The following is a 24452-nucleotide window of genomic DNA, read 5'->3' on the forward strand; positions in this document are numbered from 1 at the left end:
ATTGACTGTAGATGTATGGGTTTATTTCTGGGTTCTCAATTCTATTCCATTGATCTATATGTCGATCCTCATCACAGTACCACATTGTTTTAATTACTCTAGCTTTGTAATAAGTTTTAAAATTGGGATATATGAGTCTTCCAGATTTATTCTTCTTTTTCAAGATTATTTCGGTTTCCTGGGTTCCTTACATTTCCATATGAATTTTAGGATCATTTTGTCCATTTCTAAAGAAAACAAAGTTGTGATTTTGAAAAGATTATATTGAATATGTAGATCAATTTGGGGAGTACTGCCATTTTAGCAATATTAATCTTCTAATCCATGAACACAGGTGTCTTTCATTTAATTATTTCTTTCAACAATACTCTATAGTTTTCAGCATACAAGTCTTGCATTTCTTTTGTTAATCTTTCCCAAATGTTTTATTCTTTTTTTATGCTGTTGTAAATGGAATTATTTTGTTAATTTCATTTTTAAATTGTTCACTGCTAGCATATAGAAAGACAAATGATCTCTTGCAACCCTGGTAACTTGTTTATTAGCTATAACAGTGTTTTAGTAGATTCCTTAGGATTTTCTGTAGACAAGGTGATATCATCAGTTGGAGTATTGGAGAGGAGGGAAAGGATATCATCCTCATGTTGGCTCTCATTTATGAACATGTTTGTTCTTGATGGAAGTTAAATAGTTTTCTGATTCAAGTTAACTGTCTTATGAAGGTTGTGTTCTATTCTGGAAAGAAAATGTTCCATGTAAGACAGATTTCTAATTCAGATTTGAGTTGCAGAATTTCCTTTGGTAAAGACAAAACAGAATAAATCAAGGTGGCTTCTTTTCTCTCACCATCCTTCTTTTCTTCTGAGCAAAATGTGTCCACAAAATGCTAGAGTAGAGTGAAAGTGCTGCTTTTTGGAGATCTGAATGTTAAAAACTTGAAAAGATTTTAATCTTAAACTCAAATACAACCATAAAATAGTTGTAGGGTTTAACAGGAGACTGACAAAATGTAGTAGACATTGATTCTATCTTCCACTTGACATCCATTTGCCTTTCTTTGGTAACATCACTTCAGTTTTCCCCAGCAGGATCCCTTCTTCTTGATTTTCAATCTAGGCAGGTTGAGTGGTATTGATATCACCCCAAGCTCCAGGAAATGGGCATGTGACTCAAGTCTGGCCAACTGGAGAAGTTTCTCCCTGTGGTCACAAAGATTGGTTCAGGGGTGGGCACAGGATCCAATTCAAGCCAATGAGAGACTCAGAATTTTTAACTGGACTATCAGGGAAGAGAAGCTATCTCATCAGGTGAACATTAGCCTTTAAGAAAGTAAGCCTTGTACTGCTGTCAGCCATCTTGGCTGTCTTGATTTGTGGAGCCTGAGGATGAAGCCAACATGCCGGGGAGCACAAGATAGAGGTGGAGAAAGACTGGTTCCTAATGAAGTCTTTGAGTTCTTGGGCCTGAATGTGCCTGAAGCCAAAGTATGTGATTTTCAATTATGTGATTTGGTAAATTCCTTTATATCCTTAAGTCAATTTGAGATGTTTTATTCATTTGTTTGTTTTGTCATTTAGAAGCAAAAGAGTTCTAAATGACATGCCAAAGGATACCAGATTAGGAAAGTACAAAGGAAGAAATTTGAAAAGGGAATGAATATTAAAGAATAGAGAAAAGAGTTCCTATAAGTATTAAGAAAGCCTAATGCCTCTGACCCCATAGCCAGGCAGCAGAGAATGCATGAAGATAAAATTACTTAAATCACTGGAGTTGGTTCTGTAGATGGTTCCAGCACTGTACTAGGCTCCGAGTATACCCACAGAATCTCCACTTGGTGGTTACGCTAAATATCTCCTGTTTGTCCTTCCAATTGCACTGTCTAACCTTCTCCATCCTACTTTATTCCTTAGGAGGCTGACCTGTATAGACCACATCAATGCACTTTCTTACCTCTGGCTTTTTTCAGTTGGGTTTGGCCAATGGGAATTACCAGCAGGAGTCAACGTGTTTATTTTTCTTTTTCCCTCCCTAGAAGGTTATTTTGGGCTAGCTTAGTCCTTCAACAACATTACTGCTCCTCCCAATGCATTCAGCTATACAAGATTTAGTCCTTCTGTGTTCTAGGAACCACCTCCTACCCCTGTCCCTTAGGGTCTAGGGAAAGCAAGAGTTTAGCTTGTACTAGCCTGGGTTATTGTGCTATTCTTTTTGGTTCCCTATATCTACATATTCATAAATAATCTCTTTGAAGTAACCTCCCCTTCCAATTATTCCATTTTGTCAAGTGTGCTGTTTCTTGTTGGAACTCTGACTGATGCTGTGGCCATACAGGAGCCTGCAAGTATGTCTATCCTGGAGACTAAGCTGTCAGACTGAGAGCCTATCACTTCCTTCTTAAACCTTTTGGATTCCCCATCAGCGTTCCTTCCCTCTTAGTCTGCAGCTAAAAACTTTGTGAAATAGGTGGCTTTTCAGCCTTTCAACTCTTTTTCCTTGCCCTTTGCTTCCATCCATCCTATCCCCCAACCCTAACCCCCACCCCTCAACAAACACACACAAACATCCACACCTATGTTTCCTGCCTTGATAAATCACAGTGTAAATCATACTTCTGTATGATTTGGTTAAGTTACTTTATCATTTTTGAATATTTTCAGAGGAAGTCAGGAAAGAAAAATGACTTTAATGAAGAACCTAGATAGGGGAAATGTATTGGGATCATGGACCTCCCCTCAATCAAACCATATCAGTATAGCGGACCTTAGGCCAGAGCAGCTTTCAAGGAAAGAAGGCATTCCTGTGGCAGCCTAGTCTCCGAGTCAAAAAGGGGAGTGGAAATATTTCTGTCTTTAATTGCAATTACCACTAGAGATTTGCTCTGGGAGACAGTTTGTGGCCAGATTGTGCCCTGAAGTCACTTAGCCAGGCTTTCATCAAGCAACTGCAGTTCCTCTTTGGATTGTGGTTCCTTTTCCTCACCTCAAAGTTTCTTTCCTACACAAACAGAACAATTTATACCAGAACTCATCTTTGATGAGGAAAGGAGTTTGCTCTGACAAAGTAGTTTTCCGAGAAACTGGAACATGGAGATGCAAAAGGAAAAATAACTTGGAAATGAAACAACTTTTAGTTTCATCCTTCTATGGCTAAACTCCAAGAGTCAAAAGAAGGTGGCAGGGGGAGAAGAAGGAAAAAAGTCTTGAACTTATAGGCTGTCAATTGGCAAGATTTCCACCCTCATGGCTCCCCAATATATCTGTGGGAAAATCAGTGGTACAGTCTAGAAAGAGGAAATCATACACTTCTTTTGTATTTCAATTTATTGTTGTTAACAATAAATTCCCCAAGACAATATTAATGTTTTCTACATGAAGATTCCCAACAAATAGATGCCTAAGAAAGATTATTTTAGGATAATGATTTCAGAGGTGTGAGAGGTAAAAAATCATAGATCTAGCATGGACAAAACTAGGAAGGCATTTGGAAGTAGTATTTCTCTTTGACAATGAAGTCAAACCAAACACATTGCAACAGATGATATACATGTCAAATCCTGGTACAGCACAATATGGAGGACTACTTAAATTAATCCACCAGAAGTATATTGAACTGTTAGAATTCAATTTTAATGAATATATTATAATATTCAGTTCTGTATAATAAAGCTATTTTTTTTCATGTCCCAGCTGACAACCCAAACTATCCTAGTACTATTCAATGCTGCTTTGAAACTGTGGACATGATGGATTCCATTGAATGAGAAATACAGTATGACAAAAGATTCATAATTCCTTGTCTAGTTAATAGTCATGTATTTAACAGGATAATATATTATGTATGAAATATAGCACCAGTAGTTGAATTCCTGTGAAATGTTAACTATTCTAACTCAATTTAACATATGTTTCAAAATGTTTGGGATATCATTCATTGATTTTTAAAAAGATGGTATTTCCTGGTAAGCAGCAGCTCGGAGTAGAAAGAGCACTGGACCTGGAGTCAGATGCAATGCAGGTTGTTTTTGCTAAACACTCTCTAATATCCTTTCCAGATGTAATGTTCTATTATCCTTTACTACTGAATCTTGAAGTTTGATTATTTGAGGTAATTTTTAAATGGTTTTGAAGTTATTGTCTAACAGCATTTTGTTTATTTCTTTTCAAAGGTTAGTTTTGAAAAGCGAATTTGGTAAGGAAAGGGGTTGGGAGGAGACAGAGCCATTGTTTTTATATTTTCCACAGATCTGTAGCGTATCTTTTATCCCTTGTTAGTAGCGGTCAGACCCCCTCTCCTCTGTTGATAAGAGCTGGAAGGTGTCTGGGAAGGAAACTTCAAAGGGCAGCAGCAGTCCTTTTCACTACAAGCCAAGAGAAAATCACTATCTGAGAGACTAAATTGGTGTGATGTGTTTACATCACAGGCTCAGATTCCCAAGATTAAGTAGCTTAGAATTTCTTAGAGTTCGCGTAAGCAAATGTTACTTTTGTTCTAAGATTTCCTTCTCCCCAACCCAACTTGTATGTACATCTCCACATCAATGTCTGACCAACAGAAATCACAAGCCTAAAATGTCCAAAATTGATCTCAGCATCTTCCTCTCCAATCCTGCTTCTCTCTTGTATTCCCAGTCTTGATTAACAATATCACCATCCCACTAGTTCTAGCCAAACTCAAAACCTTGGAGTCACTCTTGACTCCTCCTTCCCCTCATTGCCTCTTCCCCCGTCTTGCCACTTTCCAATCTACCCTTCACATTGTGACTGTGAAAGTGCTCTTTCTAAAATACCAATATGATCATGAAGATTCCCTGCTTAAAATACTTTAATGACTTCCTTTCACGTCCTGAATAAAACTCCAAGTCCTCTTTCAGTACCTGTATGTTTCTCTAGCCCAGTTCCCTGCCACTCCCTGCCATTCCTTGGAGCCCTTTACTCTCCCGTTAAGTGAACTACTCACAGTTACCCAAACATACCACAGTCTTCTTCCGTGATTGTGACTTTGCCTGTGAAATTTCCTCTGCTACTTTCTCAGCTCTAGTTAGTTACTTTTCCTTATGTTTCCATAGCATTTCCACATACTAGTTTTGTAATTCTTGTCACACTATATCGTCCATAGTTACTTCTTTACTTGTCTTCACCAGCAGACTGCCAGTTCCCTGTTTTGGCAGAAGGTAAATATTATAGAGGAGAGTCAGACTCTGGATGCTTCTTGGTGGCATTTAAGCTTGCTTTGGACCCTGAGACATTGCTGTTCGCCAATGCTCACCTTTCCTCCTCGTCACTTCCCTCCTCCTGGTGGAGGTGTTAAGAAGCAGTGGAATGGTCACATGGCCAAATATAGGATGAAGCAGCACGGCTGACCCACAACCTGGATAAACATCTGCCTCATATTATTTTTTAAGCAAATGAAAAGCTGGCTAATGGGCCTTGGATTTAGGGTGGCCTAGCAGGAGCTCTCTGTATCAGAAATCTTACATTGTATCAGTTGGCAGACCCTGATTTCAATCCCTAGGGCTGTAGCTGGGTGTCGACACACCCATCCCTGATGGCCTCACAGAACGTCACACTGCTATTAAACAAATAGCCCAGAAAGAATTAGCTGGTAGCATCTTCTTCCTTGTTTCGCCTCTGCCTGAAGCTGCGACAAACCTATTTGCAGGAATGTTTGCCTTTAGACGATCACACCACAGAGCAAGGAATCAAATACCAATCACGTCTACATGGTAGGTGTTCTCCCCAGTTTCAGTGGGCCCCACCTCCCCAAAAAAGGTCATAGGAAAGGTCTTCATCTCTATCCTAGAACAATATCCAGTTAGCATTGCTTGCTGTCCCAGTGGAAGATAACCTAGTCTTTGAATCAATATTTAGTTTCCCAGGAGAGGCAGGCAGTTTCTCAAGCATCCCTGGATATATAGAGTTCCCTAGATATGGCAGCCCTAAGTGTATTCTGGGTTGGTCTGATAGCTGATTCCTAGGGAGGGACCTTGCCAGCAGGTTTAAAGAAAGGTTAGTTAGTCTGGTTGGGAGGAATCTCACCTCTAAAAACAACAACATTTTAGAACACAATGAACTTAAAATCATCATAGAAATTCTCCTTTGTAGCTATTGTTAATTTTATCGGATACTATGTTTACACTACAGTGAGGCTTCTAGAAGCAAGAACGAGTTTTAGTTTTAGGTGGGGGGAAAGGAAATTAATAAAATCTATCTGTCATCAGAACAGACTACCTTTAAAAAATCAAACAGCTCCCACCAATGCCATTTTATGCATATGTCAAAGGCAAGGAAAGATGATCTGCTGTCTTAGGTGTCCATCTGGCTGTGTCCTGATTGAAGAAAAAGAGTTCAGGTGCTACCAGGGGTAACAGGAAATAAAACTGAAACAGAACTAGTAGGAGTGGCTCCCTGAAGTTCTTAGGTTTCTATGTTCAAAGTAAAGATTACCCTACCCACAAAATGATCATTGATGATGTCATTTATGATGCCTTTGCCCCTCAGTTGGCACTGCACGGGCACTGCCTGGTTCTTCACCACATCTGTGAAGTGCATTGCCACCAGCGGGGAGGTGTAGTTAACCTGTAGGTGCAAGAAGAGTGAATTCTAAGTCTGAGGAGGGGAGGGGATGTGAGGGAGGAATAGGATGGGATAGCCTCCACAGAGAGAACTGAGCAAATTCCAGGACGCCAAGTCACAAATGGTTAAAGCAACTGATGTGCTCTCTCTGCCCTGGGACAGCGGGCAAACCGCATTTCTCTCATAAGCCACAGTCAGATGTCTGATTGTCCTCAGAGGAAAACCAATTTGAACTCAGCATGATATGATTTTCTGGATATCAGACCATGAATCAACCAGAACTTGTATCTATCAAATATATGCTGGAGATAAAGCCTTTACTGCTGTCAGGCTCCAAATGGGAGAAGCAGGGTGGTGTGGTTACTTTGGCATAAATGAGTGCAAGGACAGTGATCTGTCTGCTCCTGGCTCCACCACTAATCAGCTATGTGATGTTGGGCAGGTCATTTCCTTTCTCTGAACCCTAACTGCTCCATCTGTAAACTGGAGGCATTAGACTAGACCATGTCTGAGATTCCTTCAGATGTGCAAAGAAGTGGTTGTGATAGGAATGGGTAGAGGGAGCTCCTAGTCTCAGCAAGCAGCTACTCACCCCTGTTACTACTTGCTGCTCCCTAATTCGTATAGATCCCAGACAGCCCTTCCTTTGTCTCCGAGTGCTGACAGCAAAGACTAAAGTGAGTACAGGCTTACATGAGTCAGTTTGCCGTAGTAAGGGTAGTAGCGGAGGTCAAAAGAAGCCGACTCTGGGTAGTAATTGATGGATCGAATGTCGTTTTCATCACCTCTCTGTAAATAAAAGGAGGTATATGTGGGGTGCTGGGTCACTCAGGGGGGTTCAAGCTTGAGCTAAAGGTGCCTGTGCCCAGGTAAAATCTCTGTGTGATCCACAACCAACTGTCGCAGGAAGACCACGAAAGCAGAATGGGGCATAGCTCAGCCCAGACCTATCTCCAGAGGAGTGTTTCCAGGGACAGACTGTGCCTTGGCTTTTCGATTCCAAGAATACTGAATGGAAGGCATGGACTGAGGAGGCCAAAGGGGCTCAGTATGGCTCTGTGCAGGCTCCTGGGGGACCAAGGCAGAAGGGCTCCAAAGGGGTTGCAGTACATGGTGCTGCTTTGGCTACTATGCCAGCCCCTCTCCAAAGACGCATACTTGGCCTGGCATCCAGTCTTGGGCTTGGGAGCTGAGGGAGGTGTAAGTTGCACATGCTTAGTAAATCTCATTCTACAACTCACACACTGTGGGTTCAGTCCTATTGGAAGTCAGGCCAGGTGCACAGGGACCTCATGCAGAGGAACACAGCCTGCAGGTGGCTCACCTAAATTCATGTCTCTGATCACATTCTCTGTAGTGCTTAATTACAGTAGGTAGAGTCAGGAGGATAGGCAAGAAGGGCCTAGTACAGGAAATGATTAAATGGACAAGTTTACACTCCTCATATCATGTCAGGGAGGAGACTATGCATTCTGCCTATGCATTTGGCTTGCCCTGAGGAGCAGAAGTCTGGAGACGAACAAGGAACAAATACAGTGCATCACTGCTAGCAAATCACTCACTAGGGCCACGTGATTATATTGCTACCAATATAGTATAATCATTCTGTGTAAACTGAGCTCTTCTCAATATATTCTGGTAATTACCTTATCCTTGATTTGCACAAGTGGGTGTGGGCTTGACCAGTATTGATTATTGTAGAATGTATAAAGATCTTAATAATTTTTTTAACAGACAGGTCTCAGCAAGGTTTGGTGTAAGCTGAAATGTGAATGTTTTCTACTAGGGAACTATAAGCAGTGCTCAATCCACTTGATATGTTAGTTTAAGACTGAGTTGGTCTTTATGATTTATTTACATACTCTTCTAAAAAGCAATGAAAATAAATTTTCAGGAATGGTCTGTGGAACCAATCCCATTAGACTGTAGTCACACGTGTGTACATTTATATATACTCATGTACTTGTGAACAGGATGAATGTCCTTCCTTCCTTGTTTACCTGACAAACACTGCCTGATCTTTCAGAACTCATCTTCAGTGCACCACCTCCTACGTGGAACTAACCTTTCCCTCTTCAGCATCCCCACTGCCTCTTTCATAGCACCTGTAGTACTTGATTGCCCTGATTTCAGAGATAGAGTCATATTTATCTTGGCACTCTCAACTCCTAGCAGTCAGTGTACCTGGTATATAAGTGATCAATAAATGCTTGCTGAATGTGAACTACTGGATGAATGAATGCTGCCTTTTACTGCTTTCTGATCTGCCACCATCAAGACTGGCATTTTGAGCTGTATTTCTGGTGCTGAGGATTGCCTGATTTCAGCCATTTGCAAGACAATCGTCCAGGGCTGGAGGTGCAGTTGACATCAAACAGGAGGGAGCTACTGCCAGTTAAAGATGCAAACCCAGGATCTAGGGCTTTTTCCTACAAAGGAGCTAATTGGTGCAGATGAGATAGGAGTTAATGGTCCCTCGAAGGACAGTTAATTAGCATATTAATGGAGTTCTGTTTATACTTCCCTTGTAGTCATTTGTTATTGCAACATCCAGCGCAACTGGTCATTGCTGCAAAAAGTGAAATTCAGTTTTTTAAAAGCAGGGACTAATGACTCTAATGAAAGCTGTTTGTTTAGTTCAAAGACACAAGTAATTAGAGCTAAAAGCAAAAGTGTAAACAGAATCCCAATTAATGACTTGGCACATTGTTGTTCCCTGCTGTGGCCCTTAGCCTGAGGTTCAGTGTTTGGCTTTCACAGGTATAAATTAGCACACACACACACACACACACACACACACACACTACACATGAAAACACACATGAATGCTTTCCGGAAATGGGGAGGTCTGAAAGTACTAAAGGAAGGTGTATAGTTATGATAAGATTGATCCTTTCCCTAACCCATAGCTAACCATCCATGGTAATGCCCTTGCAGGGGATGAACCATCTTTTAGCATGAAACAGATGTGCTAACAATGCTCACGCAAAAAGGCACTTTACCTGAACTTTGCAAGAAACCTTCACAGGATCTCCAAGCTCAGGACGAAAGCCTACAATCTATCAAAAGAAAACCAGCACTTAAAAACAAACAAACAAACAAACAAACAGATTTGACAGTAAAAATGGGGCTTGTCTAAATCCCCCTTGGGTCATCCCTTCCTTAGGCATAAGCTTTATCTATTTTGCCCTCTCAGGTTATAAAAAGCAGAAGATGCAATGTATTTTCAGAGCTCCTGCAGTTCAACTTACTCCTTATTGTATTTGTGCCTGATATTCATACAGTGGTAACTGCAGCAGGATAACTTTGAATATGTAAAGACTTTCTGGTTTTAAGAGGGGTGTGCCTGGTAAGGCTCTGCCACACCTTAGGCATGGCAGCAGAGAAGGAAAATGCATTTCTAATGCATTTCTTGTGATATAAGAATTGTTTCCCACCCCACCTCTCTGTCAGACCTGCTCCAAACAGTGCAGGATCTCACTTTCATGCAGGAGGGCATGAAAGGACAGGTTTAGGGGTGAGGGAGAATGGAAATAGGAAGTGTTCAGGGAGAAAAAGGAATTACTGCTTGATAAGTTTGTCCGGTCTTTGTATTACTGATGCAGTCAGTAAAAATGGCCAAACTTGCAGTGTGTCAGGACAGAGCCCAAGAGAAATGGAGTGGCCAGAGCCCTCCTACCCAGCTCATCCACTTATCGCCGGGGTACCAAGGGCTAATATACCCGGTTCATCTTTAGAAGGATGCAGGGCTGTCCAGTAGAGTAGCCAAAAGTTGGGTCCTCCAGGCCAGAGCAGTTCTTCAGGAAGGAGCGTTTAAATTGGCAGGCCTTCTTGTCCTCATCCTCATTACCCTCTTGGATGAAGTACTGCCCCGGGGGACAATCGACATTCATTTCCTCTTGAAGACTGTCATTGTAACCTGAAGTGTGGCAAAGTGTTACATTAGACAGGTGCTGTAGGAAAAGGCCAGGATTTCAGTAGTCCTCCTCTCTGGTTTCCTTCTCCAGCTTGCTGTGGACCTCTAAAAGCCCACTCAGTCTGTCCTAGGCCCCATGTCTTGGCATCAGGTGCCCCCGGTCCTTCACCAGCCACATCTCTCCAGGAAGCCTTCTGGGTTAGTCTCCTCAGCTCACTTTCATTGCCTGCCTCCTTGCTTCTCATTCCCTTGGAACTTCTGAATGTCTGTCTCTGGGTCCTATGTTGGTCATTTTATAACTTCTCTCTATTTGCCATTATTTCTTTTCATATATAGTAAATTGTAAACTTGGAGGGCTGCCTCTTCTACTTCTGGAAGAGGAATAGGCACATAGTAGAGAGATTTTGAAAGAGGGACTGAATCATGTCAAGGCATGGTTTATATAAGGAGGTGAAGCTCCTGGGTTAAATCTGTTTAAGTCAGCCTAGTAAACAGCTCCCTTTGTGATCAATGAGAGGCACCTGATGCACAAGTGTGACAACTGTGTGTTGTGAAACAGGAGGAAGGGGAGGAAGAGGAGGAGGAGGAAGAGATAAATCAGCTGCTTCTTCACAGAGGGAAGTTAGTACTGCAAAATAGAAGCTTAGGTTGAAAGACAAAAACCAGTGATAACCACAGGGTCTCCACCAAGAGGGTGGGGGAATGAGATCTTGTCTACTGAGACTTAAGGCACTCAGAGTTAGTATCCTTATACATTGGACGGAATGTAACATGTATCTAAGGCACACATGTCAGGGAGAGAGCTGAAAGGGGTTATCTGTGAGCTGACTTTGGGGGCTACTAGATGCCATAGAACTGGGCTTTGAGAATTATTGCTTTATTTCCAGATTGGTTCTAAATGATGGCGTCCAGTTCATCTTGTTAGATCCAGCGCCCATGCATTCATGTTCCACGTAGCTCAGTTTTTCAGAGAACATTGTGCACCTATGATCCACCAGCAAAACTCCAAATGTACTGCTGAATCCTCATCTAGACATGTTGTGATTTGGGTTTGGTATTATTGAGAAGCAACTGGGAACTACAAATCTACTCTAGTTATGCCTGAGCCTTTATTTTCTCCTTTGACAAAGCTACATTCAATTCAAGGCTTTGTTTTACTCTTTTGTTTTTTAAGAACAAGAACTATGTTCAAATATTAACTTTCTAAATAGAAGCTCTAATCATGTGCTCATTGTTTCTTTTGAGGTAGTTCCATTAAAAATAATGTGACATGGGCATGACCCTTACTGCAAAATCCCAGTCCTCATGGGAATGAAATTGATACTCTGGGATGTCTATTTCAGAGTTGTGTTCCTTTTAAGCAGGGCATATTATCTACACTTAGGAACTAAAAGCCCAATGCTTTTCCTAATGTTCTCCACCTTTGTCAACAGGTCAGAATTGGTATTTCTCCATCTACTAGCTTCTCAAAGGGATTTCCTCAGCAGAAATTCTGGCAATACATTTTTGCAATAGCTCACAAGCATTTTGAAAGAAAAGAAAATAATATTCTGGCTATGATGTCCAAAACATTTTTGAAGGGTCAAAAATGGAACTACGTGAACTCAGAAAGAACCCATTCCCCCTTATTTTAAAGATGAGGAATCTGAAGCTCAGACTTACCCAGAATAATGCTGAGCATTACTGATAGGAAGCTGAGTTTCTAAGTCCTTGTGAAATGGCAACAACAAAGAATTATGAAAAGCAGCACTTCTCAAGCTTTAAAGTTCACCCATATCACCTGCGGATCTTGTTAAACTGCAGATCCTGATTCAATAGGTCTCCGGTGGGGCCTGAGAGTCTACATTTCTAACAAACTCCCAGGTGATGCTGATGCTGCTTGTCTCTGGATCACTTTCAGTAAAAAGGGTGTTAAGAACATTGGTACTTAAACACTGGTTCTGCTGCTGGGAGACTTTGCTTATGTTACTTCTCCTTTCTGGACCTCAGTTCCCCCATTTGTAAAATGGGGATAATAGACTCTGCTATGCAGGATGTGGAGAAAATGAGAGTTCCTGTGGCCAGGATTCTAACCTGGCCCTGGTTGAGTAGCTCACTGCACACCTGTGGGCAATACATGGCTGTTGACTCTATAAAAAGAGCTCTGCCCAGTGCTTTGGGTGCAACACGGTGGCAGGGCTGCGAGGCTGCAGGAGAGCAGAGCAGAGGCTGGAGTAGTGGCAGTGCCGAGGACAGAGGCCCAGAGGACGGCTGTGCCGGATGACTGTGCAGAGAGGCCCAGAGGCAGAGACCGGCTTGCTGCATACAGACTCGCTCTGAGTGAATGGGGTTCTAGTGACTGACCTGCCTCCTGGAAATAAAGTTGGGTATAACCCTTTCACCCCAAGAACATTTTGCTGTCATTTTATTTGGTCACACTGAATTCATAGCGAACTTGCCTGGGGCTGAAACCCAGTGGCAAGACACAGGGTTAAAGTTAAATGACACAATTTGTGCATTTACACAATACTTCCCATTACCTAAGGGATTGTTTTCCTCTTAATTCACTTCACCATCTACTGGCCAAATGTGCCCCAACTTCAGCCAGGCCAGGACAACCAAACCAGTCTAACTGGCTTTTTTCCACAAGTAATAGGTGCAGCAATGTAAACCCACTGGGGCTCCTCTTTGATAGCTGGGTAAACACAGTGCCCATCTGTGTTTAACCTTAACCAAGCTGCTACCTCAGTTTTCATCCTGTGGAAAAGAGCTGCTCAACTAGCCATTCATTTGTCCCTGAAAATGTATCTGATGACGCTACAGAGATAGATAACTTGAATACGCTTGTGATCAAAATGTTGGAATGAACTGCCACCCAGAGGTTCTTCCTCTGCCTCCCTTCTGGAATGCTGTTAAATTAAACACCCTTGCTCTCTTCCTTCCATCTCCAAGAAATTCTCTAACCTTGAGAAAGTATAGGAGTCAGGGATCTTCCAGTTTTGGAGAACACTCCTCTTTCTCACTTCTACCTGCCCCCAGAATTATCTTTTTTTTTAAACTGAAGTATCATTGATATACAATCTTTTACAGAATTATCTTTCACAATTGATCGTTATTGAGCCATCTGGATGTGCCAGGACACAATGGGGTGCTATAGGGTGTTCAAGAAGAGAAAACAGGTTCTCTGCCCCACTGAACTTGTCATCTCCCCAGAGAGCTGGCTTATATGCTGTGGATAAAATGAGAGTTTCTGTGGCCCGGATTCTCACCTGGCCATGGTTGACTAGCTCACTGCACATCTGTGGGCAATACATGGCTGTTGACTCTATAAAAAGAGCTCCACCCAGTGCTCTGCACATGACACGGTGGCAGGGCTGCAAGGCTGCAGGAGAGCAGAGCAGAGGCTGGAGTGGTGGCAGCGCCGAGGACAGATGCCCAAAGGACGGCTATGTGGGACAACTGTGTGGACAGAGGGGCCCAGAAGCAGAGACTGGCTTGCTGCACACAGACTTGCTCTGAGTGAATGGGATTCTAGTGACTGATCTGCCACCTGGAAATAAAGTTGGGTATAACCCTTTTACCCCAAGAACGTTTTGCTGTCAATTTCTTTGGTCACACTGAATCCATAGCGAACTTGCCCTGGGGCTGAAACCCACTGGCAAGACATATGCTTTCAAGCAACATACAAAGTTTTTATTGTAACTGCAGGTGCTGAGGGGTATGCAAGTTAAGGAAGGACCAGGATGGGCTGGGGTTAGTAAGAGCAGGATTTCTGGGCCAGGTGAATTTTGAATTTTGAATTCCCACTCATTACCTTTCCAAAGTGACTTCCACCATTCAGAGGTACTTACCCTGGAGAAAGCCATTTAGGCTAATCACATAATGCTGCCAAGTGTCAGGTTCAGAAACGTTGAAGTTGAAGTTAAGGCTATGGGCGAAGGGTCTGATCATAACTCCTGGCAATGAAAACAGGTCTTGGATATATTAACCCATTCCTGGGATAATTTTGTTTTTATCAATTCCCATGAAACCATTTCCCCCCAGGCAATCAAAATGAAAAGGATCATAATTTGCCAAGTACCATTTTACTTTTACTCTTAATAATTGAATCCCTAAGTCATTACCGGGAAGAGCCAAAGTTAATTGAGGCTGAACATGCAGTGCAAGCGGATTTCTGTCCAGCAAGTTCTGACAGCACAGGGCATTTGGGCACTCACCAGGAGGTTTCACCCTCTCAGTGAAGGTCGGCATGTAAGGACTGATGGTCAGAAATAGCGTGTACATGCAGAGGGTGATCACAGCAGCCAGCGAGGCATAGAAGAAGAAGTAAATGACTAAGATCAGGCCTGCAGAACAATCAGAGATGGGAGTGGTCAGTGCTTGCCAACAAGCCCTGCCTCCTCACTGGAACTCATGAGCCAGTACCAACCCAAACACATGAAATGGCTTTTTCTATTACCCCCCGGAATCAGTATGTCCTTGCTGATTCAGATTTCACCGATTTGGAATTGGTGAGGATTGTGTCGGAGGTCTGATTGCAGTTTACCTTTACAGCATCTCCGATGGAAGGGCTTGCTGAGCAAATGATGACCATGAGCAAGATTACAGGGGAGTGGAGTTTAAAGTACTGCAGAGGGCAGATTTCTTGGGAGTCCTCTGGGCAATTGTTGATGTCCTAAGTACAAATGATTCTTTGCTATTCATTAAAGCAGGTTCCCTGAAGAGTCCTAGCAGCTTGGTTCCAGTGATTGTATGTATTTGCAAGTGATGAAAACAGCATTTCTTTTCACATAGCCTGTAATTCAAACTTTTGATTAACCACTGGACTTGCCTCTAATCAAGGCAAAGTGAGGTTTCACCCTACTTGTTTCAAATCTTACTCATCTTTAGCAGAAGTTTAAGTGGCTCTGCTTTTCAAAAAGAACACTAACACAGGATGGGGAAGACAGGAGGAGGAAACTGTGCTTAATTGACACTTGCTACCTGTGAGCTTGGGCAAGTTATAGAATTTCTCTGCACCCATGATCGCTTGCAGGTAAAATATGAATAAGTTTAGTGCTTACCTCATATCCTGATCTATATCCCTAACAGTATCTGAAATTTAGCTTTTCCTTACATCCTATGCTGACCTTACCACTACCTAGCTGTTTAATCTTAGACATGTTGTTCACCTCTCTGGGCCTCAATTTCCTCATCTATAAAATGAGGACAATAATAGTACTTACTTCTTAGCATTGGATAATGCATATAAATAGCATAGCACAGAGCCGGGCAGATACCAAGTGCCTTATAAATGGCAGTCACCATCATTGTTATTGTTAATATTATTATTGCTGTGGGACCAGAAGCATAGTTGTGTGAATCCCCCCTCTGCGGGCTGTATTAGGATTAGCTTTGCCCCAGGATTAGGCAGCACAGAGTGAGGTGAATAAGCATGAGATTGCTGCTGAGAAGCTCTTCTCAAGTCCTCTTTGGGGCTCTCTCAGGCAGCAGTATCTGGCTCGGCCCACAGCAGTGACACGATGTTGAACTACAGATCTCAACTGAATCATGAACCAGAAAGCAGAACAAACCACTTAACTTTGCTGTACCCAAAACCAAATCCAAATATTCGTTTTTAAATTGAACCATGAACCAAATAAAATTAACCAAAAAAAAAAAAAAAGAGGAAGGAAGAAAAAAAATCCTTAGTAATTCAACTGGAAATGGGACATTTATGTTTTATAAGATGAACTAAAGCAGAACTGCAACATTAATACATTAAGCTGGAGTCCCTAGAGGAGAAACAGCTGCACATGGGTGCCTTGGTCACTGCGCACTGGCTGGCCTAATGGAATACACCCTATGCGTCCTCCTCCATTCCTTTATCCCTGTCCGTATCCTGGGAATGGACCAACAGCTGGGGCCATCCTGAGGGACCAGAAGACTCAGTTTCACGGATGAAAAGAAAGCAATAAACTACACCTACATTCCCTTGGAGATACCTTCCTTCTTGCCCAGGATGTGTGGCCAGGAAGCAGTAGATGAGAGAATGGCACTAGGAGTGAGTCCCCTCAGCTTTACCAGGATTCTATGCCCTAGAATCTGTGATAGACTAACAGCTACCTCTCATCCCTAAGCAAAACAAGCATTATACCCGTCTGAACCCATTGATCCCTCCAACTCTTTCTGCTCTGGGTGTCCAAATTTTACTTGGGCCACTCCTCTAGGTAATCCAGGGTTCTCTCCTGAATGCCCTGTCCAATCTTGGATAGACTAAGTACCCATGATCCCAACTCTCTCCTCCTCCTACCAAGATATCCCATCAGGCCCTCAGGCCCTACCCATCAGGGCCTTGCTCGTTGCTACAGTTGATGAAGATGGTGTGGTGTTCTGGCAAGAGAATGAACTCCAGTGTTCATCCAACCTGTGTTTGAATCCCAGTGCTGCCACTGAGAAACTATGTGACTTTAAACAAGTTACTTACCCTCTCTAAGCCTCAGTTTCTGCATCTGTAAAACAGGGATAATAATATTGCTACCTCATATGGTTCTTTGTCAGTATTCAAAAAAATAACATATAGTCCCTTGGAATAAAGGTTGCCCAGCTACTAAAGAAAAAGCCCAGAATATAATAATAGGCTGGGTAAACATGTTGGTCATGTTGATGTCCAGGCTGGGGCAGGGTTAGTAAGTGCTCAAGTAGGCACCTAGTTCTCAAGCAAGAGGGCAGGCAGCAAAGCATATGCGTGGTGGCCCAGGCATTAACATCACTGCCCTTTGCCCAGGGGTGGCCCAACAGCAGAAGCATGAGTTCCCAGACTCTCCTTAGACCAGCTACTTAGAAGTCTTGACATGGCCTATTCAGTGTCCCCACTGCCGTGTCTTCCCTGGGCACCTTTCTCCCTCATCCCCACTTATTAGCCTATGGATTGTTCTTCACAGAGGCAATCTGGATCAACTCATCTGGTGAAGTTCCAATGGCTGGCTGTTTAGGGGTTAATGTATAGTTCCCTCTCCTGGAACCACACTTGCATTTCACAAGGCCTGTTTTTTCCTGTCCTTTTTAGGCGAAGGAGAAACAGCTGTGCCCCCTTTGGAGCCTTCTCCCCTCCCCAAAGAGTGTCCAGCATTTGTCTGCACTTGCAGAATGTCGGAATGTTCCTTGAATGGTACATTTGTTCCAGTTGAGAGTTCGAGGGACAGGCAGGGGTGGAGCTGGGAACTGAGGAGGGGTGAAGGGAGGTGGGTGTTGCTCAGAGCTCCCCACCTGCTATTCCTAATTCCAGGAAGCAGGACTGGCTGTTTCACCCTGACAGAGCTGAATTAGAACATAATCTACAAGGGAGAGAATTCTCAGCCAAAGTGGCCTTTATAAAGAAGGCATGAGCATCAACTTCAGCAGCCTAGACCCTTGGCATTGGGGACTCTCCTTTCATCCAAAGAGCCATCTATTTTTTCCTTCCCCAGTGGGTTTGCTGAGTTCCAAACCAGCAGCTGCCCTTTTTCTGGACTGTGGAGAGTGTGGCAAGTGTAAATCTTACCACCGGCTAAGCTCCTGACCTGAGGAGAAGGCTCAGCATTAATACTCCAGGAGGTGAGTAGGACCCTAGGAGAGAAGTGCTGGGGAAATTGTGAAGTACAAGTGGTGGCAGCCTGTGGTATAAAGGGGAAATGCTAAGGAATGCAGTCTGCCATGATCAAGCAAGACTGGGGGCTCAGCCTTAATTGCTGGAAGTAATCCCTTTAAACCTAATTTTTCTGTGTACACCATGGGAGCAGAAAGCCCCACAAGCTGGGGCCAAGGGCAGGCCTCCTTGCTTTCCCTTCTCTGACATTACTAAGTGAAATGATAAAGTTTTATAACCCCTTGGCCAGGTTAACAGGGACGTGGGTCTTATATATTAGAAATAGTCTGCAAAGTACTTTCAACTCTACAATATTAACATTTATTGGAGCCTCAGGCTAATCCTGTGAGAGGAGCAAGGCAGGGATTGTTTCCTTCATTTGGCAGGTGAGGAAACTGAGGTTCAGAGAGGGTAAATGATGAGTGCAAGATGATAGTGACAGGGCTGGGACATGTAAAAAATTCTGTGCTTTTCAGCTCATTCTTACTGCCTCTCTGCATTGCAGATGATATTGAGCCCAGTGGATTTCAGCTCTATAGTCAAGTTCATTCACCCATTTGAGTTTATTCTGATGGGGTCTGCCCATTGTCCAGGCATTTCCCTGGGCATTGATCCCTTGACATTAAACCTAAGAGAAGTTTGCAGACAAGCCCATCCAGCGTATGGTAAAGGAGTCCTGGCCGCCAACCCAAAAGCAAAGGACACCCGACTGGGGCATTGGGACGACTGGGACTTACTCCAACTCTGACCTGTTCGGGCCAGAGACATCCTTTTCTCTGGATCCCACAGGTATTCAGTTACGATCTGTAATTTCTGCCACCAGGCATTGCCTGTTGGCTCACCCTGACCCTCTTCTTCCTCCTTTTCTTCCTCTTCTCTCTCTTCCTCGTCTTCTTCCTCCTCCTCCAAATTGGGTACCATCATCACCCGAGCCTCTTCTGCTGCTGCTGCTTCATCTGCTAAGTAGTTCTGGTTCACTTCATCCTGATCATCCTGGAACAGTGACAAAACACAATCCCCGTCTTGAAAAAAATTTCCAATGGCTCACCCCACCAGCCAAAAATAAATGGAAAACGACTCAATATTTGGAGATGCTTCAAATTTCCACTTCCCCCACAAGCATACTCATTGTTATAAGTGGCAGATTTTCTTTCTCTCTTTTCTTTTAGAGGAAATATCCTTTCTATGACCCATTCGGACCCGGTATTCTTTCCAGAGAGGTGCATGTCAATCTCAGCTTCCCCTAGGACTTCTCGTGTCACTACTCTGCCCTGGGGCATTGGCCTCTGGCCTAACTTTGTCCACCTTGTCACTGGGGAGCTGAGCTCAGCACTGGAGGATGGAGTCATTTTAGACACTTGTGTCCATGAGGGCAAATCCTCAGTCCAAGCCAGCTTCATCCTAACACCCTGTACACCTCAACCTCACCATCCTAAGCTGTGGCTGGAAATAGCCTGGTCAAACACCAGGAGGAGAGGCCAGCTGCTGCCCCCCTCCTCAAAACTTAGACTGCCTTCCCAACAGAAACAAGCGAGGGGGGGTTATTTGCTGCTTCTCTGACTGTTGCTGGAAACTCTTCCTGCCTTAAGCTGGTTGAACAGACCACCTGAAGGCTGGGAACCCAACTGACACTTCTTTATTCCCCCCACTCCCAACTGGGTGAATCTGGGTGCACAGTAAGTGTTCAGCACGTATTTGTTGATAGACTGATTGCAGCCATTACTTGAGATCTGAAACTATAATCTTCTCTGAGTGGTACTAAGAAAATAAAAAAAAAGAAAAAACACCAGACTTCACCAAACGGTATTTCAAATACCTCCCAGCCACAGGCTGGAGAGCTGGATCTTTGCTCTTTGTGGATCTGCCAAGGCTCACTGCAGCAGCAGAAAATGAGGCCACCCTCCCCTCTCTCTGCTGTCCAAATCTGAAGAGTGGTGGGGCCTGTGCACCTGTTGGGGTTGGATGTGTCAAATGATAGAGGCCAAGGGCTCCATGCTGCCCCTCCCTGCCTGATTCGTCAAAGGCCATTTAGAGGGCACTCAGCTAAAAATGCTGCCATTAGTGGGGGAAGGGGACATCAGAAAATTGGATTGTTCAGAATCCGTAAAAATGACACAGAATGACAAGACTCTGCGCTCAGCATTCAGTCTGTCCAGTGCTGTCTAGCTCTTGATTATAAGCACTCTTGAATGACTCTCTAATTTGTTCAAATGTACAGCTTTATATCACACACTCTATCAGAACTGACAGGGACCCTGAAGATTCACTTGTCCACCTGAGGCCCAGAGAAGGGACAGGAGTTAACCAAAGCCACACAGCCACTTCATGATGAGTTGACAGTCTCAGAACCAATGTCTCTTGATACCCAGACAATGAATGATGTTTCTCCTCTATCACATTGGGCACAAGTGCCTAGAGGTGGGTTGTTTAGCAGATTTATGGAACACAACAGCATGTTAGAGTCTGCATTCCCAAAAGATTGTATGTGCTTATAACCAAGGATTTCTGAGTCTGATGTGGACTTACAGTGTAAGGTTTAGGAGAATAACCCCCATCACTCAATGTTGAATGGACTAGAAAATGTTCTTAAATCCTTTTTACTTGTGTGTGAACATATGTATACATTTGACCTCCTGAACTAGATTCTGAGCACCCAGGGGGCAGAGTCCATGTTTTCTAACTCCTTAATGGCCCTCTACAGTGTGGAGCCCACAGCTAGGTAACCAGTAGATACTGAAATAATGTCAGTGACAACTGCCCGACTTAAAACTCCTGAACCAGGATGCTGGGGGAATACTCTCACAGGGCTTGTCAGTCTAACCTCAGCAGTCATGTGGACCAGAGTGGTAGTGTCATGGCCCCCAGAGAATTTGAAGTGTGACATTTCATCATGGAGGAATTTATATTCCCTTTATATTCTCTGAACAACTTGCTTTTCTCTCCTTGTTGACTGTATGCGTGCCCTCCACCTCTGCTCCACAGAGGCAGCTGGCCTTGGCCTCAGCCTGATCTTATTTGTAGATCTGAGCTCTCCTGATAATACCATTAAAGATGGCTTGTCATTAAAGCTTTACCCTCCCAGGAAGAATTAACCTTCTCAGAGCTAATTTCCCCACGGGACACTGCCTGAGCTTCAGGAGCCTCAAATATCTTTCTTCCTTTCCTCTGTTTCCAGGTGTAGGAGAACCTCACATTGTGCAGAGAGACACAGTTTTGTGCAGCTATTTAATGGAATCCACTAGGGAATCCTTTGGTAATGAGAGGGTCTGTTTTTGTCAGTTTCCTAAAGTGGCATGGCCCTCTTGTGACAGCGTGTGTGAGTGTGCTGGGGTATAGTACTGGGTGTGTCTGGAGCCCTCTCGTTGCCCTAAAAGGGAAGAGTCTGAAGGGCAGAGGGTGGCTCCATTTTGAGCACTCTAAATATATAAACATACAAACAGATATATAGACAAACAGTCTGACCTGAAGGATAAATCTGTGCCCTGCACTGAGTAATACCCTGTAAACATTCGAATAGTTGGTTAATTTTAAAAGAGAAAATAGCATACGATTATTCACTGCATCAAATAATTTCTTCTTAAATTTGATCAAGTATTTTCTATAAAGAGCAAGATCCCCCAAAGCATTTAAAAACGAAACCAGTTGACAAATAATTGAAATTATGCACAATATTTCGGCATCATTACATAGAAAAGAAGCCAAGTAAGGAATAGTTCTATATGCCCTACAGATTGTGACTGCTCTGAGAGCTGGAAGGGACTTCAGGGTTGTCAAAAGAAAGATTCTACAAATTGTGGCTAGAAAGTAAAGGGAAGCCCTTTGTATGTTGATTTGGGGTTAGAAGTATTCATGTTTTCCTCTGCTGGCTGTTGACCGTCTTCGCTTAACTCCCTGGTTATGTAAGTGACTGTTCACAAAGTAAAATGGATTAAGCTTTGTTTCCTCCTCGGGGCCAGAAATCAATCCTCTCTGGGAGAGATTTTAGAATACACCTCCCCGTCCCAAAACAGAACTGTGTATGGCATATTAATGATTTATAGCAAAGCAAATGCAAAGAAATTTGGGGTTCAAAGAAATTCATAATACACTCTGGAGTTAAATGCTGACATCAGAGGTGTGTGTGTGTGTGTGTGTTGGGCAGGATGGGGTGGCAGGCAGGGTGGCAGTGGGTGGCAGAGGATCAGAGGGTCAGGGAGTTGCATACAGCAGATATAATGGAAAGAGCACGCGATGGGAAGTGAGGGTCTTGCATTCTCACTTTGGCTCCTACACTAATTTGCAAGTCACTCCTGTGCCCTGGGCCCCAGCAGCCTCCTTTACATAATGAAGGTTCTGGAGAGGTGCTGTCTAGGATTACTTCTAGCTTCCGTCTATGATTCTATGATTTAAGCTCCGTTTTGGAATTCTGGTTTAGAAAGGGAGCAGCTGGGTGCTGAAGAAGCTACCACCCAGAGGGACTGAGACAGCTGGGTAGGCTGTGCCTTTCCTTTACTCTTCCCTTCTCTCTTGGCTAAATTTCCTACTGTCGGAATGAAACCTCTACTCCTAAACTCCAAAAGGTCTGTTCAAATTCGAGACTGCCAAAAAAAATTTTTAGAAGGCCTCTTATTCTCTGGCATCCTCTCCTTCCTTATCTTTGTTCCACAGGAAGAGGGGCTTCCTACTTCTGTCCAGCACTTCAGGGTGTAGTGTCGTGCTGGGAGTCACTGCTAGCTCTGGAGACTATGGACTTCCTTAAACCTCACTATTCCGGCCCATTCCAAGGAGAAGCAGCCATCAGCCAAGACCTATACAACCCCCAACCCACCCCACTAAAAAGGGACCGCAAAATATTCTCTGCCCTGGGACTCACAAGTCTGTGGCGATAACCGTAAGGAAAGGCCGGAGCCCTTCTGGACCGGAGCTGCCTTCTCATAGCTGTTCAGTGGGCAAAGACGCGGCAGAGGCAGACAAATGGGTGAGAGTTCTGGAGCTTCTGCTGTACAGGAGACACTGGTTGCTGGGGACACTTGGCGCCTAGTAAAAGTGAACCCTCCTGGCATGAGCCCTTCCCCAAAATAATCTAACATGCCCCTCTCTCATTGGCTGGCCCCTTCCCTGAATCAAAGGAAAGCCCTTATGGAAAAGCAAGCTCATCATTGCAGGGAGGGGGATATATTCTGGGTCACGAGGATGAGCTACTCAAACCCCCTCCAACTTCATGTCTTTTCCCACCCCCTGCCCTTTTTCCAGTGCCTGAGACACTATGGGCCCCATGGAAATCTTAAGTCGTGTTGTTTGCAATTGAGAATTGGATATCAGTGTGTTCAGGGGGTGGGGTGTGGGTGCGAGGTGAGGGTGAGGGGAGATGACCAAGAATAACTTTCTTTTTTCATAAGGCTGATCTCATGCAAAAGGCTCTAGGATGTCAGGAAAGATTCCCTTTGCTCTATCCCCCATCCCTATCAAGCCACCTACAATATTCCTTATTTGTGTCAATATATGAGCCCCTTAAAATGTGGATTATGCATTCTGATTTTAGGGGCCAGACTCCTGCTTTACCCTTCCCACCCCAAAGAGGGTCTTGGACATAGCAAAGCCTTTTTCTAACCCACATGTCAGAATGGCCCCCATCAGTCTCTGCCCCTCACACACAAACACCCCTTGGAATCCTGGCCAAATTTCTGTAGTGGTTGAGATCTATATTTATCTGTTAGCATCAGGCAGGGAACAAGCCAGAATTTTGCAGTGTCAGTTTCTCAGTCATATATAACTCCTGAAGCCAGTATGGGGTCCAAAAAAAATTAGTAGAAACAGCCAAAAACCTTGTGTAACATTTTTGGTCTGTTTGGTTTACCCCGCTGAAGCCTGGGTGGCTAAAAGACCCAGGTGGAGTTTGTGATCCTTCCTTCACAAACCACCAACCACCTCCCTCATTATTCCCAGGTGGCTGAGAATGTTACAGATAATGAGATCTGGGCATATTCATAACCAAGAAAGCCAGCACGATAGCTTAGAGAGATTTATTCATAATTCCAAGTCTAGGCTATTCTGATGATAACAGCTTCAATAGTGTTTAATTTAAAATAAAGACCCCATTTATTAGAACATTTCTAATTGGGTTCTTCCTAAACAGAGTCTCTCCCACCTCCCCATTCCCCTATTGAAAGAGAAAGAAGTCAATGACAAGAAAAACTTATTCCCCTTTTTGGATTTTAATAAAAACAAAATAAATTCCAGGGGATAACATGGCTTCAGTAGACATTGAGCTCTATCTCTTAGACTTCTCCACTAGAACCTTTTATGTAATTCTGATGTTAAATATGAGAATCCTGAAGTTCTTGGAAGCCTCAAAAACCAAACAAAGGATAGGTTAACTGGTCTTGGCTTACTAAGGCAG

At 43.5% G+C, this 24452-nt stretch overlaps 1 protein-coding gene and 1 long non-coding RNA gene across 12 annotated transcripts in view; one reads left to right on the forward strand and one right to left on the reverse strand.

Annotated features, from left to right (window-relative positions):
• Nucleotides 1-2562: 2562 nt before the first annotated feature.
• On the reverse strand, nucleotides 2563-23102 carry ATP1B4 (ATPase Na+/K+ transporting family member beta 4). Of its 10 annotated transcripts, none has more exons than XR_008995322.1 (9): nucleotides 22926-23101; nucleotides 18811-19066; nucleotides 14685-14813; nucleotides 14319-14423; nucleotides 10295-10491; nucleotides 9575-9631; nucleotides 7266-7361; nucleotides 5266-6575; nucleotides 2563-5155 (listed from the first exon to the last, which is right to left on the reverse strand). XR_008995322.1 is itself a non-coding variant. In XM_057496080.1 (9 exons), exons 1-9 carry the CDS (start codon nucleotides 22986-22988, stop codon nucleotides 5124-5126), a joined length of 1062 nt encoding a protein of 353 aa, XP_057352063.1. In that variant the 5' UTR covers nucleotides 22989-23101; the 3' UTR covers nucleotides 2563-5123. The 10 variants fall into 10 exon arrangements, 8 of the variants coding, with proteins under 8 accessions (XP_057352063.1, XP_036736698.2, XP_036736699.1 ...); XR_005023804.2 differs by having other exon boundaries at nucleotides 2563-4357; nucleotides 4973-6575; XM_057496080.1 differs by having other exon boundaries at nucleotides 6449-6575.
• LOC118910013 (uncharacterized) overlaps nucleotides 17618-24452 on the forward strand; it is a 32060-nt gene continuing 25225 nt past the window's right edge. Inside the window, exon 1 of one of the 2 annotated variants that reach the window (XR_008995323.1) lies at nucleotides 17618-18042. This is a non-coding gene — a long non-coding RNA (uncharacterized LOC118910013). The remainder of the gene's footprint in view (nucleotides 18043-24452) is intronic. The other variant, XR_005023807.2, reaches the window with a different exon arrangement.

Source organism: Manis pentadactyla, chromosome X (genome assembly GCF_030020395.1).
Source record: "Manis pentadactyla isolate mManPen7 chromosome X, mManPen7.hap1, whole genome shotgun sequence".
Taxonomy (NCBI): domain Eukaryota; kingdom Metazoa; phylum Chordata; class Mammalia; order Pholidota; family Manidae; genus Manis; species Manis pentadactyla.

Coding starts and splice junctions, on each gene's coding strand:
- ATP1B4 (XM_036880802.2), bottom strand. CDS start 22,988: ATGAGAAGGCAGCTCCGGTCCAGAAGGGCTCCGGCCTTTCCTTACGGT. Junction 14,424..14,684: donor TGAGAGGGTGAAACCTCCTG/GTGAGTGCCCAA, acceptor TTTCATTGCCAG/GAGTTATGATCAGACCCTTC. Junction 6,576..7,265: donor ACTACGGCAAACTGACTCAT/GTAAGCCTGTAC, acceptor TTGCACCTACAG/GTTAACTACACCTCCCCGCT.